Source organism: Danio aesculapii, chromosome 5 (genome assembly GCF_903798145.1).
Source record: "Danio aesculapii chromosome 5, fDanAes4.1, whole genome shotgun sequence".
Taxonomy (NCBI): domain Eukaryota; kingdom Metazoa; phylum Chordata; class Actinopteri; order Cypriniformes; family Danionidae; genus Danio; species Danio aesculapii.
The window spans coordinates 63,411,372-63,431,162 of record NC_079439.1 but is presented as its reverse complement, the minus strand read 5'-3'; the positions used below and the strand labels follow the sequence as shown (position 1 = coordinate 63,431,162).

At 32.3% G+C, this 19,791-nt stretch overlaps 1 protein-coding gene across 4 annotated transcripts in view; it reads right to left on the bottom strand.

The window, feature by feature from the left end:
- The window catches only part of abr (ABR activator of RhoGEF and GTPase), a 336,423-nt gene that overhangs the window by 176,898 nt on the left and 139,734 nt on the right, over window positions 1-19,791 (bottom strand). For all 4 annotated transcript variants that reach the window (XM_056458657.1, XM_056458658.1, XM_056458659.1 and 1 more), the window contains one exon: window positions 389-487. In XM_056458657.1, the coding sequence (XP_056314632.1) occupies window positions 389-487 (99 nt within the window). The remainder of the gene's footprint in view (window positions 1-388; window positions 488-19,791) is intronic.

The window sequence follows — 19,791 nt, the reverse complement described above, 5'->3', positions numbered from 1 at the left end:
TTTTCCAAAACTTTTCTACACCTAGAAAATGCCATGTCATAATTCTATGACTTTTCCAGGTTTTCTTACTACACCTGTGTATTTATTGTCTGGGTGGGTTATCGTTTTTTCCTAGTGTAGGAAATTTCCTACTGTATAAGTAAAACTTTTTCGACAACACACATGGTCAAAGCATATCTTATAATGCAATCTGCATGCGTAAATAAACAGAAAACACCAGTGAATCATAAGCTAATTAACAGATTTTTTTCTCAGTGTAGAATCCACTGGTACTGAGCTACGAAAGTCTCCACACAGCAGCAAAGTCCCACACACAGAGCTGTAATGTTCCCACGGCAGGTTTCTGGTGAAGTGTGAATGACGTTATCTGTGGCAGTATAGTGCTCACCAGCAGCAACGCCTCCAGTTGGTTAATATAGATCTCCTCGCTGGCCAGAAAACCAGACAGAACCAGTTTCTTCATCTCCAGACCTTTCTCGATGTCTCCCTGAAACAGAACAATATACAATACAGATCAGATCAGGTGAATTTCAAAACGTATAACATAACAATCGAGACACTGAACATTACGTAAAAAAAAACTGTACCATAATTTATTTGTATTCTAATGCTATGAGTCACTTATAATATATAAGCAGGGCCAGAGAGAATATGCACTTTTTTCAAATTTTGTGGGTATAATAAATGTAATAATTAAAAATGTAAATAAAAATAAGTAAATAAATAGATGGGTAAATATAGAGCTAATAATATGCCAAAACAATCTGAATTTGAATTGTGTTCATTTGAATTATTGACAATTGTAATTTAATAAATCTGAATTTTTATATGCCGCTAAAACCTTTTTTGAATTTGAATTTCTTATTTTGAATTTGAATTCCATAACTTGAACACTGAACATCTGAAATTTAAGACAACTGAATTTTTAAGGCTGAACTTTTATAGACGTATTTTCAAACTTCAGATTTTTTGTGTTTTAAATTCATAGACTGCAGATATCCAGTTTCAAATTTTTAAGATGAAGAAATTCAGAACATCAATTTCAATTTTCTAAAATTCTAAACCAGAAATTCGGGTCGTGAAATTCAGATTCAGCAGAAAGTAGGTCAGGGGTCATCAACAGGGAAGAGTAGACAATCACCGAAAAATCGAACTAAGCATTTTAGCCAATCACAGGGCTCTTACACCTTTACCAAAGTCCCATTTAAGGACTTTTCAAGCTCTTTCCAGGTGCATTGTCAAACTCTCCCAGCATTTTACAACTATGGTAAATTACATATTTACATGCACACACTTCATCAAATTATATAAGATGCTATTTGTTACAATATTCCATAGTACAGCATAGCATATAGTATAGTACTTTAAGTAAAATGGTAATGATATGTTTGGCCAAAAACCATTATCAGCACTGAAATGCTGCTTCTTTTAAAATGTCATCTATTCACATCTAAGATTTCATATTTAACCTTTCAGTTATATTTATTTGAATGATCAGATTTTTTCATATATTTAAAAATATTACATTATTTTTTGGCTAAAATACATTGAAACCAAAAAAAAAATCTCAAAAAAATTTCACTGAATTGTTCATTCAGATTCGTTCGAATCGGCTCATTTATAAATGAATTTTCTTCTTAACCTCATTTTTTAAGTGCTTAAAACTTTGTTTCAAATGGTAACAAAGTAAGAGGTGTTAAAAAGTCTACATTGTTGTGAATAGTGTATAGGAAAAGCCACTTGATGAGTTTTCAACATAAAGTTTTTTTTATGTGACCTGAAACTGAAAGCAGCCTTCCCTATACTTAAAATAAATATGAGTTTAATTTTACATTGGGCTACATGTAGGTAAAAACAAACAAACATTTATTTTATCTTTTTTCAGACCCAACCTGAAACTGTATTTTTACAAACTGGATATCTGCAATATAGGACATCAGAACAGAAAAAATTCTGAGGTTTGAAAATACGTCTATAAGAAATTTAGCCGTGAAAAACTTGTCTTAAATTTCGGACGCTCAATATTCAAGTTATGAAATTTGAATTCAAAATAAGAAATTTTAAATCAAAACAATTTTAAAGCCATATAAAAATTCTGATTATTTAATTACAATTGAATTAATTCTCCCCATGTGTGGTACAGGTGAATTGGGTATGCTAAAAAATTGCCCATTGTGTATGTGTGTGAATGAGAGTGTATGCGTGTTTCCCAGTGATGGGTTGCAGCTGAAAGGGCATCCTCTGTGTAAAAAACATGGATAAGTTGGCGGTTCATTCCGCTGTGGCGACCCCAGAATAATAAAGGGACTAAGCCGAAAAGAAAATGAATGAATGAATGAATGAATGAATAAATGAATAATTCAAATGAACACAATTCAAATTCAGATTGCTTTGGCATATTATTAGCTCCATAGGTAAATAAATAAATAAACAAACTGATATTAAAATTAAATAAATAAAAAAAAGTAAAAAATAAACACATAGGTAAATAAATAAATAATTAGGTTAATAAATAAACAGATATGTAAATAATAAAATAAAAAAATAAACAGATAAGTAAATAAAAAATAGGTAAATAAATAAATAATTAGGTTAATAAATAAACATATAGGTAAATAAATAAATAAATAAATAAATAAATAGCAAGGTAAATAATTAAATCAACAGGTAAATAAATAAATAAACAAACAAATAGGCAAGTAAATAAATAAATAGGTAAATAAACAAATAGATAGAGAAATAACTAAATAACTAAATTATTACGTAAATAAATAAAGAAACAAACAGAGGTAAATAAATAAATAGCAAGGTAAATAAATAAATAGCAAAGTAAATAAATAAACAAACAAATAGGTAAATAAATAAGCAAACAAACAAACGAATAAACAGACAGGCAACTAAATAAATAAATAAATAAAAAAGTAAATAAATAAATAAATAATTAAATAAATAGATAAACATAGGTAAATAAATAAATAAATAAATAAATAAATAAATAAATAAATAAATAAATAAATAGCAAGGTAAATAATTAAAAACATTGATAGGTAAATAAATAAATAAATTAACAGGTAGGCAAGTAAATAAATAAATAAGTAAATAAATAAATAATTAAATAAATAGATAAACATAGGTAAATAAATAAATAAATAGCAAGGTAAATAATTAAAAACATTGATAGGTAAATAAATAAATTAACAGGTAGGCAAGTAAATAAATAAGTAGGTAAGTAAATAAATAAATAATTAAATAAATAGATAAACATAGGTAAATAAATAAATAAATAGCAAGGTAAATAATTAAAAACATTGATAGGTAAATAAATAAATAAACAGATAGGCAAGTAAATAAATAAATAAATAATTGTTAAATAAACAGACAGGGAAATAAATAAATAAATAGCAAGGTAAATAAATAAACTGATTGGAATGATGGTGGGATGAATGGATGGATGGATAAAAAAAAACACACAAACAAACAACAAATAAAAATAAATAAAAATAAATAAATAAATAAATAAAACTATTGTTGATTTCTGCCGAATGTTTTTGAGAGTTTAGAAGATTTTATTTTATTTTATTTAAGATTTACAATACCTAATAATTCTATTAGATCCATTAGTTTGGTAAACAAAGCTACAGTAGTTTTCTCATATAACACATCCACTAAAAGACAGATATTATTATACATATTGTACTGTCCACAATTCATCTAAACATCTGCATAAGTGCATATTATTCAATAATCATTTCTGAAATTATTATGAAAGTAATATAAAAGCTGATTAAATATTATTTATAGGCAATATATAATTACACATTTACATAATATAGTTAACAAGCAAATTAAATCATTGGCTCAAAAATCTGAAGGGCATATATTCCAAGTGGGTCTGAATATAAGGTATAGTTAATAAAAACATACAACTAATTTACTTATGTAACTCTACGCATTCTTTCTCCTCTTTTGTTTTGATGCATATACTGTATATGGGATAATTCACTTTTCAAAACAATAATAGTGAATGAGTTTTGGGGCTGTCAAGTTCAAAACAGAGGCAATAGCCTCATACCAGTGGTCCATATAACTCGGTTTCGTCTAAATATCCTGAAGCCATTTATATGTATTGTACAGTATGAGGAACCTTATAACTCACGTTCACTGAACTGAAAGTGTATTGATTTGAAAGTGATTGGTTTGTGGGTTCTGCTTCATGAATCACTACACTATTGACAATTGACCTTTTTGAAGCCACAAATTCTACAAAAACATTTGATCAGGGATGTTAACAATTTCAGTGAAATAATTACAACCAGTTCTTTGTACAACGCTAATGTATACCTTCAGAAGACAGAAGTTCCTATATATATTCCATTTCAAAATCAATCTGGACACTGACAAACACACACAGCTGCAGATCATTCGCACTAATTACACACACTATACAAGCACCACATGGACTACACTTCCCATCATGTTTTGTGCCCATTCATATTCAAATGACCTACCACAGCTGACCTCAATCTGGACACTGACATACACACACAGCTGCAGATCATTCACAATAATTACACACACTATACAACCATCACATGGACTACACATCCCATCATGTTTTGCATCCATTCAGACTCAAATTATCTACCACAGCTGATATCAATCTGGACACTGACAAACACACAGCTGCAGATCATTCACACTAATTACACACAAGCACAACATGGACAACACATCCCATCATGTTTTGCACCCATTCAGACTCAGATTATCTACCACATCTGATGTCAATCTGGACACTGACAAACACACAGCTGCAGATCATTTGCACTAATTACACACACTTTACAAGCACCACATGGACTACACATCCCATCATGTTTTGCATCCATTCAGACTCAGATTATCTACCACATCTGATGTCAATCTGTACACTGACAAACACACAGCTGCAGAGTGGTGTTGCAATTTCTAGCCAAGAATTATTGGCCATCAGGTTATCCCTATGATCACGCATGGAAGATGTGTATACAGGCGTATCTGTTTTAGACAAAATCTCTTCAAAGTGATTCATATTCAACTCAAAACAAATGCGACGCCGTGCTCACTGTTCGCTCGGGTCTCAAAGAACTTTAGGCGCTCCTTCAGCCAAAATCATGTCGCACGCACTCAAAGCGAACCTTCGCAAACAAAGCGATGACGTCACATTCACCGAGCGCAGTCAAACGAACTAGCAGACTTGTCGAGTATAACAAGCGAACTAGTGAACGCGTCTTGAAGCCTCCTACGTTTCATGAGGTGCACACACAGTCAGCAGAGGCCTGCGACAGGGTGCCAGGCGAAAGTATAAATCAGATTTTCCTCTGCTTAATCACTCGCGGATGTTTGTTAATATTGAGCGCAGGGCCGGATTAACCAATGAGCATTGTGGGCAAAGGCCCAGATTTGGAGTGTCTATTTAGGCTAGGTGCAAATAGCGCACCTTGTTGGAATAAGCTATTTGAGCAATTTTTTGCCATCACTGTTTGATTGACAGAGACAACATAACTAAAGAGAGCAAGCGACAGCAGCGTGAGTGCTGTATCGATCATCAACCGGTTTGAATCCAGCATCTGATGAACTCATTCTTCTTTTTTACCCATTACATATCAGATTGTAAATACATTTACTTTTAATTGAAAGGAAACATTTTTGTTTAAAAATGAAAATAACAAAATGTGATATAAAGTCACTTGGCTCGTAGGTATTTCATAAGGTTTAGCTTATTTCATATGTGTATAAACAGCATCTAAATAGTTATTTTAAATATTCTATAAACAGTTATTTTCCATCTGGTGTTAAATGTTAGCAACATCTTAATATAACTAATTTGTATTTACAAGAATATTTTTACTACTGCTTCAGTGAAATTAAACAAGTATACTAAAACCATTAATTTCACTAATTTTATTAGTGTTTTTTATTAAAGTGTGCTTTAAATGCTTTAAAAATAAGTAAAATCTTAGTAGATTATAAATATATGTACTATATATCATTTATTTTTAAAATGCAGGCAATACATTATAGATTCATTTTATTAAAAAACATTATATTATTCTTATTTTTCAATTCAACTATTGGGGTGCGCCCGGATAGGGGGCCCAACAAGACAATTTGCCCAGGGGCCTCTTAATTCTTAATCCGGGCCTGATTGGGCAGATACAAAAAAAAAAAAAAAAGTGTAAAAGGATGATAATAATAGTAAAAAATATATATACTTGGGTGGCCGCTAACATAGCTGGGCGGCCTGCTCAAGTAAAGTATATGTGTGGGAAGCACTGTAATCAATCGTTTTTTTACAAATTCAAGTAGATTGAACCTAAACCAATTAAGCTGTCACCTTAAAAAATTATGTTGTTTGAAGAAACAAGCAGCAAAAGTTCTTTTTTTAAATGTGTAGCTAAATTTTAAAAGTATTGCAGTGTGTTGGTGGCATTAATAAGATAAGATATTCAGCTCGAAGATCACGAACACCACTTATAGATAGGGCCAGATGGAATCTGCGAGCATTTTTTGCTATTTCTGCAGAGAATTTTAGTAAAAATCCGCGGATTTCTGCAGAATTATTTTGGGAGTATCATAACTAAAACCTTAATATATGAAATTAAAAATTATATATTTGTAACTTTTTTTTAATGTTTAAAATGCAAATCCAATTAGATTCACTTTATTTGGTAAACAAAGCAAGTCTCTCATATAATATCTCTACTAAAAGACAGAAAATATTACTGTACAAACAGAATTGTACATAAATCAGATGAATATTTTCACATTAGTCAATATTATTACTGTAATTAATTTAAAAACTGAAATTAAATATTAAATATTAAATATTAAATATAAATGTACACACATCTACTCAAGTAAATAAACAGAATTAATGATGGGCTAAAAATCTGCGGAATTCTGTGCGCGCAGATTTCATGTGTGCCTATTTATAGATAATCAATCCCTCCATTCAGCTTTACAATCAAACTACTACTACAATCAAACTAACATGTGTTTTGATCTTTCTTTTTCTCTTTGGTGTGAATTTTGTCAGGTAGAGAGACACACCCTGTAAATTCACTCATTCAGGTACAGAGTTCAAAATGTGTGTCTGTGTGTGTGTGTGCGTGTGTTCAAACAAAGCACAGACATGCTATCTAAACCCAGTCACTTGAACAAATATCCAAGTAAATCTGAGTGAAAGCAGGAAATTCAAGGAGCCTTGAAGTGTAATCCATCTGTCAAATGTCTGCTTCGGTGTTTTCAAGCACCACACAAGCATTTAAACCAATTCCCCTCATCTGAACTTTCCATTTACAACAGCCCTTGCTTTATTATGTGACTTCATAAAAAGACCATTTTAGTCTAATTACTGTATGTGTAAAATCTCCCACCATGTCTGTCCAGAGCCACCACGAATACACATGAATAAATCAAAACATGACCGAGTCTGCTTGAAAAGCCATGCGAGTTGATTACATAAAGGAATAAACAGCAGTACTAGATATGAAAAGACAGGAAGTACCACCCTTATGACTAACTGCATGTAAAGAGAGCAGCCAAATATGCCTGCCATTGCCCTTAATATTCACTCACAAACACTTGTGCTAGTGGATTTATTCTGAAACACTTTGGTAAGGGGAAAAATGAATGAAAGTTCAAACTACGTTGAGGTTACATTGTAACACTGATATGTAGAGTCATTTTAACACTTCAATATCCTGTGTGAAAACACCAATAATGGGTCTGAAGAAATGACGCTATGAATTAAACGAAAGAAGTAGAAGAAATTATTGCTATTAACTAATAACTGCAGGCTAATTAAATGCTTATTATTAAGATATTGGCTGTTTATTAGTACTTATAATGTATGATCTTATATATTATTAATCCTACTTAATGCTTAACTCTAGCAATGCACTGATAGTGATTTTTTGACCGATATCGATTAAAACTTTACGATTTGGAGGCCGATAACCGATATATTAGCCACTATATTAGATAAATATTTTATAATGTTATAATTTTATACAGTGAACAAGTGATTTTATTTTAAAAACTTCATAAAAGTTTGAACTGATTTTAGAATAGCCTACTCAAAGTAAAAAAAGCAATCATTTAAAAATTGCAAGGTGATTTTTTTAGATATATTCACAATTTCAAATAAATCAGCATGCCAAAAATAAATGAGTCCCTTTTCTTCATTGCAAATTAACATGCAACTTGACTGTTGCATAAAAACAATAGGTTAAAAAACAAAATGGGATTATTATTTTTTTTTCAAATATATTTTTATTGAACATTTTTAGAGCAAAAACATGTCAGAAAATTACATCGAGTAGAAAGATAATATCTGTCATACATGTAATCTGAGTTTTTTTTTAGTTCTGACCCCCACATGGAAAAAAAAACATAAAATAATAATAATAGTAAATAAAATTACATTGTAATTAAATAAACAACAAATAAATAATAATAACACTAATAATAATAAAAATAATAATGACAAAAAAACAATATACATTGCAGAAAGGCATATTACATTTCTTTTGTCCAGGCTGAGTCTAACAGACAAGCTTTTAGACTTAAAATGGCTCGTTTCCACTGACTGGTACGGTACGGTTCCGTTTGGTATGGGTCACCTTTATTAAGCTTGCGTTTCCACTAACAAGGGTACCCTTTTGGTGGGCGTGGTGTATGACAAAGTTTCAGTCGACGTCATTCTCACTGGAGGAAATGTCTACAATAAAGCTGTACGGTCGCTCAAATATCATATGAGAAGCACTTCTCACAAAACAGATGCTTTATACATGTAAACACTTGTGTAGAAATGTTTATTACTAACTTTTCTATGAACATGAGTTGATTATAACTGCAGATCAATGACAGTGCGAAACAGCCTACTGTAACGTCTGTAATTATATTAAATAACTAAATAAATGAACATATATAAACACATACAGCCCTTTACAGTCTCCGATATGTTATCAACTACAGAAGAACACACAGCAGACATTTCGTCGGTATTTAGGTTCAAAAATGTGTCTCTAATCTTCAGCAGCACATGTAGCCTCTGTTAGAGAGCAATTCCATCATTCTGAGTTCATATTAGTCCAAAAGGTGATAACAACAATAATAGTTAAACAAGGCAGTTTGTTCACGTTTGCTGAAAAAATAATGTGCTATTTTTTCCGGCTTCTCCTTAGTTTTTTCCACGCTTCACTCTCGCGTTTGTCAGTGTCTGACAGGATCGGCTTTCAAAAGCACGTCAATAATTAAGCGCACGTTATTATCATCAGCTCAAGAAGTTTGTTATTTCAGATATAGACGCGCGGCGAGCGCAAGGAAGAAAGCAAAACCGCTCGCGCCTCAGACTGCCTCGTAAAAAAACTACGCGGCACAGGGTAAATCTGCTCTACTTCATGGCTTTGTGGCTCTTTATCAAGACGACGACAAGGTTTGTTTGAGCCCGGGTCGACCATGGCTCGTTATTATATGTATTTATAATTCCGCTATAATCTCTCGGCTGTGTATTTCAAACATGGCGTTTTTTTTTGTTTTCATTCTGGCTTGTTGCGTAAGTGAATGACGTATCTCTGTAAACCATTGCGTTCAGCTGCGCGTCTAGCTCCGCCTTTTTGGTGTTTGGTACCCTTTCGAAAGGGTGCCGAAAAAGTGGTACGGTACGGTTCGGTACGCTTTTTGACAGTGGAAACAGCTTTAAAAGCGTACCAAACCAAACCAAACCGAACCGTACCGTACCACTCAGTGGAAACGGGCCTTTTGAGACTTAAAGGTTTCTAGATAATCAAAGAAAGGGTCCCAGGTCCGCTAAAATAAAAAAGGTTTATTCTTCATAGCTGTGGAGAAAGCCTCAAGTGGGATTATGCTGCAGACTGCAAGCAGCCATTGATTTAAACTGGGCGGTTCTTCATTAATCCACTTTACAAGGATACATTTCCGAGCAAAGTAAATCAAAATACGTAGTAGGTCTCTGTTCCGAAAATTATAAGGTATATCATCATTGAGGCCCAGTAAGCAAGTCTTTTCTCCCAGTCGAAATGAACATTTCAAGATGGCGTCGAGCTGCAGTCTAATCAAGTCCCAAAACTGCTGTATAAAAGGACAACTCCACATACAATGATAGAAGGTTCCAATGTCTAATTTACATTTCACACACAGCTCAGACTGACCTGGATTCATTTTATGTCGGACCTCAGGTGTAATAAACAGTCTATGTAAATTTTTAAATTGTCTTTCCCAAGCAGAATTTGAGGCTAACACACCAAAAGGGTTGCTACATAGATCCAACAAGGAATCATTGTCAATTACACTACTCAGATCAGCTTCCCATTTACACTTGAGTCAAGGTTCTCAGTTTTAATATTACAAAGGGTGTTATAGACACACCGTGTGATACATTTGATCTGCTTATCAATGGTAAGAAGTAATTCAACTGGGGAAATACCAAATCCTCCTGGGTAATCTCTATATTTTGTCAAAATAAAATTTCGAACCTGTAGATACTTAAAAAAAACAATATGGGATTTAATTAACAATTTAATTAACTAAAATGAGAATGAAAGAACTAAGAACTGAAACCAGCTCAAATGTTCTTGAATAAAATATGTTACAGTTATGTATATATATTATGTACAAATATGTAATGTCTGAAAAAGTGTTTTGAGATGAGCCACCATAAAAGCGAAGAGGTAAATACAGATAGGATTACTTTAGAAAATTCCGCATAAATTTGTCTCATTTGGCGTTTTAAATTTCCGGGTGCTGCTTGTCAATCAGACAACGCTTTTATGTTCTTGCTGTCAAATGCGAGAAAAATGATTGATGAAAGGTTTATGATGAACCGCTGTGAGTTTGAATCTTTAACTGCAGGCGCTGTGTGATGCACATGCACGCAAAGCGTAACCAGATTTTGAACACCTGAACACTGAGCACAAATGACTTTATGACAAACACAGAGCATAATATAAAGACAGAATGTCGCAGACAGACTAACACTCGTCTCCCCTGCTGCTGTTTGGGGTGTGTGAAGGCTTTGTTAGATCACTATGTGCGTGTGTGTGCGGTGATAGCCATCACTTACGCTCATTATAATCATTAGAAGTATGCCTATCAAACTAAATATAACCTTACATCAACAACACATGGCAAGCAACGTGTTGATAATAACAAACAATCATATTAGATTATAAACAACCAAACGAGTCGTTTAGCAAGTGTGCATCGCTGCTATTATGTTTACACATGTAATATTTTTCCTGAGGCGATTTAAACCAAAATACACAATGACACTTTCCATATCTACAATGATAAGGAATATGGTTGCTTTCTGAGTTATTAACGCACAGAAATACCAAAGAAAGGACAGATGGCCTCCCATATATATCGTGCATCTTTACTTAACCCCAACTACTAACTTACTAACTATTAATAAACAGCAAATTTGTACTTTATTGAGTCAAAAATCATAGTGAATGGTTTGTTAATAGGGAGAATTGTCTCTTAAAATAAAGCGTGACTGAAATGACTTTTAAAAACAGATTGTGAAAACCTCTTTATAACTCATAAAAGGAAAAATCAGCTAAAATAATAAACACTGTTATCATTATTCAGTCTCATGCTGTTCCAAATCCCAGTTTCTTTCTTCTGTGGAACATAAAGGAAACCTCTTATGTTACCAAATAGTTTTAGTGTACATTGCTGACAAAAACATGACGTGAGAGAGAGTAAATGATTAAAAGAATGCCACTTTTCTGTTCAGAATGACATTTTTTTGTAGCTCCTGATCCAAAATTAATAAAATAAAATAAGTATAATTAACTGGCTTTGCTTTGGTACTGAAATGAAATGCTACTCATCTTATGGTGGGCTATTTAAAGCAGTGTGTTTTAAGGTGTAGAACTTAACTGTCACAGCTTGACTTTTACTTTATAAATAGCAGTGACTTCCAGTATGAAGCCCAGTGTTGATAGTGATAAGATATCGAAAAGGAATGATGTCAGAGGAAGAAAATTATTTATAAACACAGAAATGGTTACTTGTGATTGGCAGGGGAATGCCAAACAGGACAAGAGAGGAAGTTTTAGAGACTGAGGAGCTTTGTAGACAGTCCAAACAGCCAGCCTACTGTATGTTCAGGCTTGTGCACATTGAAATGATTATCGCATGCTAATAACGACGTTTACCACTTCATGAATAAACAAAGGCTTCTAATGCAAGCGTGCACGACAATACACAAATGCCAGGCATAAAAGCATATTTTTTTGCTTTGATGTACCACATTGGCCAAACTGGTGAGCCAGTGAGACTTAGCTGATATACTGTAGATATACAAAGACAGTTTGATATAGATATTCAAAGCCAATCGTCAGTCTTTATAGTATGGTGGAAAAATTAATTTCTATTATTACTAAAACATTGATGTAAAACTTAATGGAAACACTATACTGTATATTAGGGTTGAGTACCAAAACCGGTGCCAATAAAACCGGTATGCACCGGACAGAATCAGCAAATGAATTTCTGTGCCACTGGTGCTGCGACAAGGACAAAAGAAGGCACACATAGGTACGTGTTGTTTCACACCATCTTTAAACACTCAATTCTAAACAACTTTGAGGGCTACACACACCTCTGCGATGCGTTTGTTCTTGTTGCTTAGATATGAAAGGCATAGTATGCAGTACAACACATCTGGTGAGCGACCCCTTTCTTCAACACGTATGATCGCGTTTATCAAATTTGCTTAAATTAAGCATTCTAAAGTATGGCTACATTTTACAAGCAAGGATTCTGACACAGCAACAGGAAGCAGATGCTTTACAAAAGTTGCAGGTAAGGGGGGGAACACGTAAAACATAAAGAAACATTTGAGGGTACAGGAAATCAACTTAAAGGCAGAGGAATGTGTTGTCTTTGACAGCTTGCAACATTATCTGGCACTTTCACAGAGTACGTTTACATAGACTCCAATACTCTGATTTTAATATGACTGAGACAGTACCTTGATCAACAGTCTACCATGTAAACAGCGATTTTTGATTACCTTAAAGGACCACAGAAACCCACGTTACAAAATGCAGAGGTTTTTTCTTTCCATTCGGCGTGTGGTGCTGTATCAAATACTATTAAAACAACACTCTTCCATCAGTCATTACTTAATGCTTGCATCAAATACCTTGGTTTGTCACGGGGGCATGCATGAAATGTTCCTAAATGAAAGTGAACCTACTGAACTGAAGTTAAAGTTAAAAAAATGAAAAATTAAACCTAAATTACATGAAACCCCCAGATGAAACGTTGGATAGCGTGGTGATGCAACAACGTTACTCGATCTATTTACTATAAAATGGGATCATGAATGTAACATTCAAAAAGCAGCTCATGTAAACACCTTAATCATATGTCTGTCTTATTCAGATTAAGGCAAATCATTAGATTACTGATGTCCATGTAAACGTAGTCACAAGCCAGAAAATAAGGTGTTACCTGATTTTGATGACAGCATTTCCACAGGTTAGTAGTTAGCTAATGTAACGTTAATTGCATAATGCAAATCTTGCATTCATGCTAACAATCAAATGATCAAAAGAGATATATTATTATGAATTGATGTATACTTTAAACTTTAATTATAATGTTCAATTAAAAAAAAATTGTGTCAAATAATTTTGTGGCTCAAAAGTATCGATTCAGGTACCATTTTGGCACCAGTATCGATTTAGCCGGTATTTAAATAACCCCAAACGAAACCCAAACCTACTGTATATTAAGAAACATATACCTTCCTCAGAAAATATGGTACAAAACAAAACATATATTACAAAGCTCTAAAACAGAGCTGGGTGTCATCTGTGACGGGGCCTTGAAGCAGGAAAAAGAAGATAAAACCTGGTGTCTGGTTAGCCTTTGTGTCACTCTGCAGCAACCAGTGTCCTGTATGAATGTTGGACCTATTCTTTGCAAACCTTGTAAGACTTTGTCTCTTGATCAGTAAGAGTCTCTTCATTTGAAATTGCCACGACAATAGCCAAACTGTTTTATTGGAGAGAGCTTTATACAGATTTGTTTGTTTGTTAAAGCGAGCCCAGTCATTTGACGACTACTGTGTGCATGTGTTGATTTTACAGGGAAAAACTTCCCATCACAAATCGTGCCTTTTAGTGTCATCCTCCAGTCTTTACTCCAGATTTTGTCCCTTGTTTCTAACCACATCCTTTGTTTACCAATAAAACAGCAGTAAAGGCGATTGGTGTCCTCCCTATCGTTGCGCACACGCGGTAGCTAGAGCAAACTGGAAATTATGCATTTAAAATGTAATTAGAGCTTAAGCAACAACAATAATGGTACAGGTCACTTCAGATTTTGTCGTTGATTTGAAATGTGTAGTTTAAATGTTGAATTCAGCGAGCAGCTTTTGGAATATTCCGGATTCTCTCATTTATTTAGAGCTGCCTGGGAGCGTTGCAAATCTGCACTCAAGTGAACTAGTGGACGCGTCGAGTATAAAGCAGGTTTCATTCGTGCAAATCGTGCTCCAGGATGTCTATTCGCATCTTTGCTTTGACTTAACATGTAAAACACTCACACTTGATACTTTATCCATGTCTGGTGTGAACACAGCATGACAGGCTCACAGAAAAAAAAATCTATTTTTTGATGATGGATTTAACTGCTTGCAACAATTGATATGAGCTGAATTTACACAAACTACTAAAGTTTAACATTAATACATTTCATTTGTTTTAAATTTAGCCCATATGAATTGAGAATGAATCATTTTTTTTTCAGTGTATGGGAACAAGTGAAGAATGAGTGAATCATGACAATTTTCATTCAGTCTTAGCACTTGCAACATAAGACATAAATGCATTACCAACCCATACGCAACAATTTCTGTGCTCATGTAAATGCTTACCTGGTTTCTTTAATCAAAGCAAGTTAAAGATCAGTGACAGGAATAAAGATATGTGTCAGGAAACCCTCTTTAACAGCAAATTTAGTGTATACAGGTAGTGAAAGTGGGAGTAATAAACCACAAACTCTCTTTCCTGACTCAGAAATCTCAACAACAACAACAAAAAATGATCATCTTATGCAGACAGGACAAGTGGTACTGTTAAAGTCAAATACGACAGGAAAATGAGAGTGCTGACTTTTTGGGATACTCTGGGACTGTAAATACTTCATTTAACATCACATCACATAGAAGATATGGACTGGATACCTTTTGACAACTACTGCACTGTAAAACCCAAAAAGGTAAGGTAACTCAAGCCATTTGAGGAAATCGATTGCAACAAATCATTTAAGTTCAAAAACTACTCCTAATGAGTACCGTGAACTTAATCCACTTGAGTAAATAAAGCAATTTGAGCACAGCAAAAACCAGGCAACTCAAACCGTTTAAGGAAACCGACTGCTACAAACCATACAAACAAATCTATATGAGTACTGTGAACTTACTTCATTTAAGTTGAAGTATTGAGGTATTTACAGTAATTAACTCATTACCTTTAACATTGAGTTCAAAACTCTTTTCAAATGAGTAGAATTATCTTTCAGTAAATTCCATTTGATTAAGTTGACTGTTGTGTATATCAGTGTGGGAGATTTTTGGTCATACTTTATATAAGATATGCAATTCTCACTTTTAACAAACTATTAACAATTTAACTTGCTGGCACACACACACAAACAAAGTAGTTTTAATCATTTAGGTATCGGGTAGAATTGAAAATAAAATAAGATCATGCAGAATATTTATAAGTACAAATAAACAGCCAACACCTTAATCATAGGCAGGTAATATACAAGTAGTTAATAATGAGAACTGGTACTTAAGCTAAAGTGGTAATCATTTGTTGTACACAAGCTTTGCTTGCATTGTCGAGTTAATGAATTGCTTGTAAACCTGTAAAACAGGTTTTAATGTATTAGCGTGTAATTAGTCATAATGAGATGTTTCCTGAGGATCAAATCAGCATATTAGAATGATTTCTGAAGGATCATGTTGACACTCACGACACGAGTGAAAATCCAGCTTTGAGATAACAGGAATGAGTTACTTTGCAATTACAATTTCTTTAACAATATTTCCCACTATCGCTACGGTTGTACTATACACTGAAATAAATGATGTCTGCAAAATTTAATTTAAACAAACAAAATAAATTGAGAAATATTTAACTTGATTTGTTTCTTTAAATTCAGCCCAAATAAATTGTTTGCAATCACTTCACTTAAAAAAATGAGTAAATCTAAGGAATCATCTTTGAATCATTTGTTTCCATGTTGATCAAATGAATACAAACATAATCCAATACAAACAATAACAATCTTCAATCAAAAGCATTTAATGGTCAGGTAAAAGAGACACATTCAAATACATAAATTGATGAATAGTAGAGGTAAAGAAAAGCCAATTAATTTTTAATTTAGGATTAGTTTGGATTAATTTCGCTTAATTTGGAAAAAGATAAACATCCTGAATCATGAGTCAGTGTGAAAGAGTTGCAAACGAATGAAGCATTGTGTATTACAATGGGTTATTGTAATATAATACAACAATATTATACTTCCAGAATTTTCAAATAGGTGACACGGTGGCTCAGTGGTTAGCACTGTTGCCTCACAGCAAGACATTTGTGTGTGGTGTTTGCATGTTCTCCCCATGTTTGTTTGGGTTTCCTCCGGGTGCTCTGGTTTCCCCCACAGCCCAAAGACGTGTGCTATAGGAGAATTGAATAAACTAAATTGGCTGTAGTGTATGTGGATGAGTGTGTATGGATGTTTCCCAGTACTGGGTTGCAACTGGGCATCCGCTGTGTAAAACATGTGCTGGATAATTTAGTGGTTGATTTTGTTGTGGCGACCCCAGATTAATAAAGGTACTAAGCCGAAAAGAAAATGAACAAATGAATGAACACTGTATCATATGTCAGTGGGACCGTTTTGCAAATGAATGAAGCATTGTGTATTACAGTACAATGTTTTATAGTAATATAATACAACAATATTATATTTCATACTTTTCAAATATCATTTTATATAAACTTTTTTGCTTTAAAGACATTTATTTGTGTAAAAAAAAAAGTTTATAACAAACTAAAATAAATTTTAAATGCTCTCTTTTTGGAATAAGATTGGATTATTAATTATAATTGTTCTTTGTGATGTAGCGTTTCAGTGTTACACTAATGCTGAATATAATTTTCAATATTCACCAACTGGTGAAGTTTTTTTTTTTCCCCCTCGCCGCTGTCACCACTAGCTTGCATGGTCTGGGATCGGTAGAGCTGCGCACCGATGGATTTGCTCTTCAGTGTTTGGATTCTCAGTAGTGATTATTAAACCACACTGAACTGAGCTAAACTGAACTGAATTTAAACACTAAAAACTGAACTACACTGTTCCTATTTACTATGATCTTTTATGTGAAGCTGCCTTGACACAATCTACATTGTAAAAGCGCTATACAAATAAAGGTTAATTGAATTGAATATGAATATATATATATATATATATATATATATATACACATACATACATACATACTTACATACATACATATATATAAATATATAAATATATACATATATATAAATATGAATATATACATACATATATATATATATATATGTGTGTGTATATATATATATATATATATATATATATATATATATATATATATATATATATATATATATATATATATATATATATATATATATATATATATGTGTATATGAATATATACATACATATGTATATACATATATACATATATACATATATATATATATATATATATATATGCAAAAATAGCTGCACAGCTGAAGAAATAGGAAAAGAAATTAGATCAAGAATCATTTTGGGATCAGATCATGACTCCCAGAATCTGAATAGGATCAGATAATGAAGTCCGATCATGAACATTCAGATATATTTCAGACAGAGTAATTTTGGCTTATTCTATACAACACACATTTTCTTGTTAAAAACTAAAATATTAATGTGAAGTAAACAAGAAATTGCTTCTTTTTATTCTGAATCTCATAACGGAGCAAACTGCCTTCTCTTTTTTTTCACCTCATTATATTTTCCATCTTTTGTGAATATGGATAGCAATACCTTAAATATTTAAAGTCAGTGCTTAGGATGAGTTAAAACTAAACTGTTTATACACATGGCATTACACAAAAAATGTAAGCAAGTTGCCAGTGGAAGAAATGTTTTAAAGTGTAAAATTCCAATGAAAAGTCTACGATGACGCACTCACTGTTATGTCTTTACAATGCTTGATTTTCTTTCACCTTATTTCCCCATGATAAACAAATGGAGATGATTCAAAGAATGTTCACAAAAATATTTCCTCATATTGAAAATGTACAAACACATGGATGAGTCAAATCTCTAAAAATTTAAGTAATATGGATTTAAAATGACATGAGAATAAGTAAATAATGACAGAATGTAGATGTTACAGTAACCAATCCTATTTCCACCACTCAACATGCATTCAAATGTGTTTCTTCTGAACACCTGTGTAAAGATAGACTCTAGCTTCATTAATCACGCTCTATGTCACTTTAAGAAGCGCTCAATGCAACACAAGAATACTATAAACACACGAACAACCCTATTCTCAAAATCAGAATCCATATGTACAACATTTGTAAACTGTATAAATAATCCTTTGTTATGGTGCACTTTCTCATAACGTGTCATAAAACAGTGTGTATGTGTATATACGTATATATACGTATATATACATATATATATACATATATATATATATATATATATATATATATATATATATATATATATGTATATATACGTATATATACGTATATACGTATATATACGTATATACGTATATATACGTATATATATATATATATATATATATATATGTATATATACGTATATATACGTATATACGTATATATACGTATATACGTATATATACGTATATATATATATATATATATATATATATATATATATATATATATATATATATATATATATATATATATATATATATATATATACACGTATATATATCTATATACATATATATACGTATATATATATCTATATACATATATATACGTATATATATATCTATATACGTATATATATATCTATATACGTATATATATATATATATATAAATATTATAAAAGCTTAACTAGGTTAATTAGACTAACCAGGTAAGCTTAATAAGGAAACCCATTGAATAACAGTTTTGTTCTGTAGCTAATTGAAAATAGCAGGAGGTAATAATATTGACATTAACAGTTTATTCTATATTACTTATTATTAGCAGTATATATTATATAAGACTTGTATATACTGTATTAAACATTCAAAAATATGTTTGGTGTTTAAGCTACTAATTTAAAATGAGCTGAAACAAAATACTTGAAATTTAAGGAGGGACAACTTAATTATTTTAAGTTTAATCCACTTGTGTTTGTTACCTTAACTTAATCAACATGCATGAATTGGGTCGAAGCCTGCATTCTTTACTGTATAATCCGTGCCATGTTAAATACCACTATACACACAAACACACAGAGGCAGGTGATTGAAGAGTCATAATAATCAGTGTGACTGCAAGAGATGCGAAACATCCCAAGTCATACACCAAGTCAACATAAAGCGAATGTAACAGCCTCAAAAAAACACAGCAACAGTTTGTCAATAAACATCTTCATTTACGCCAATTGCCTCCAT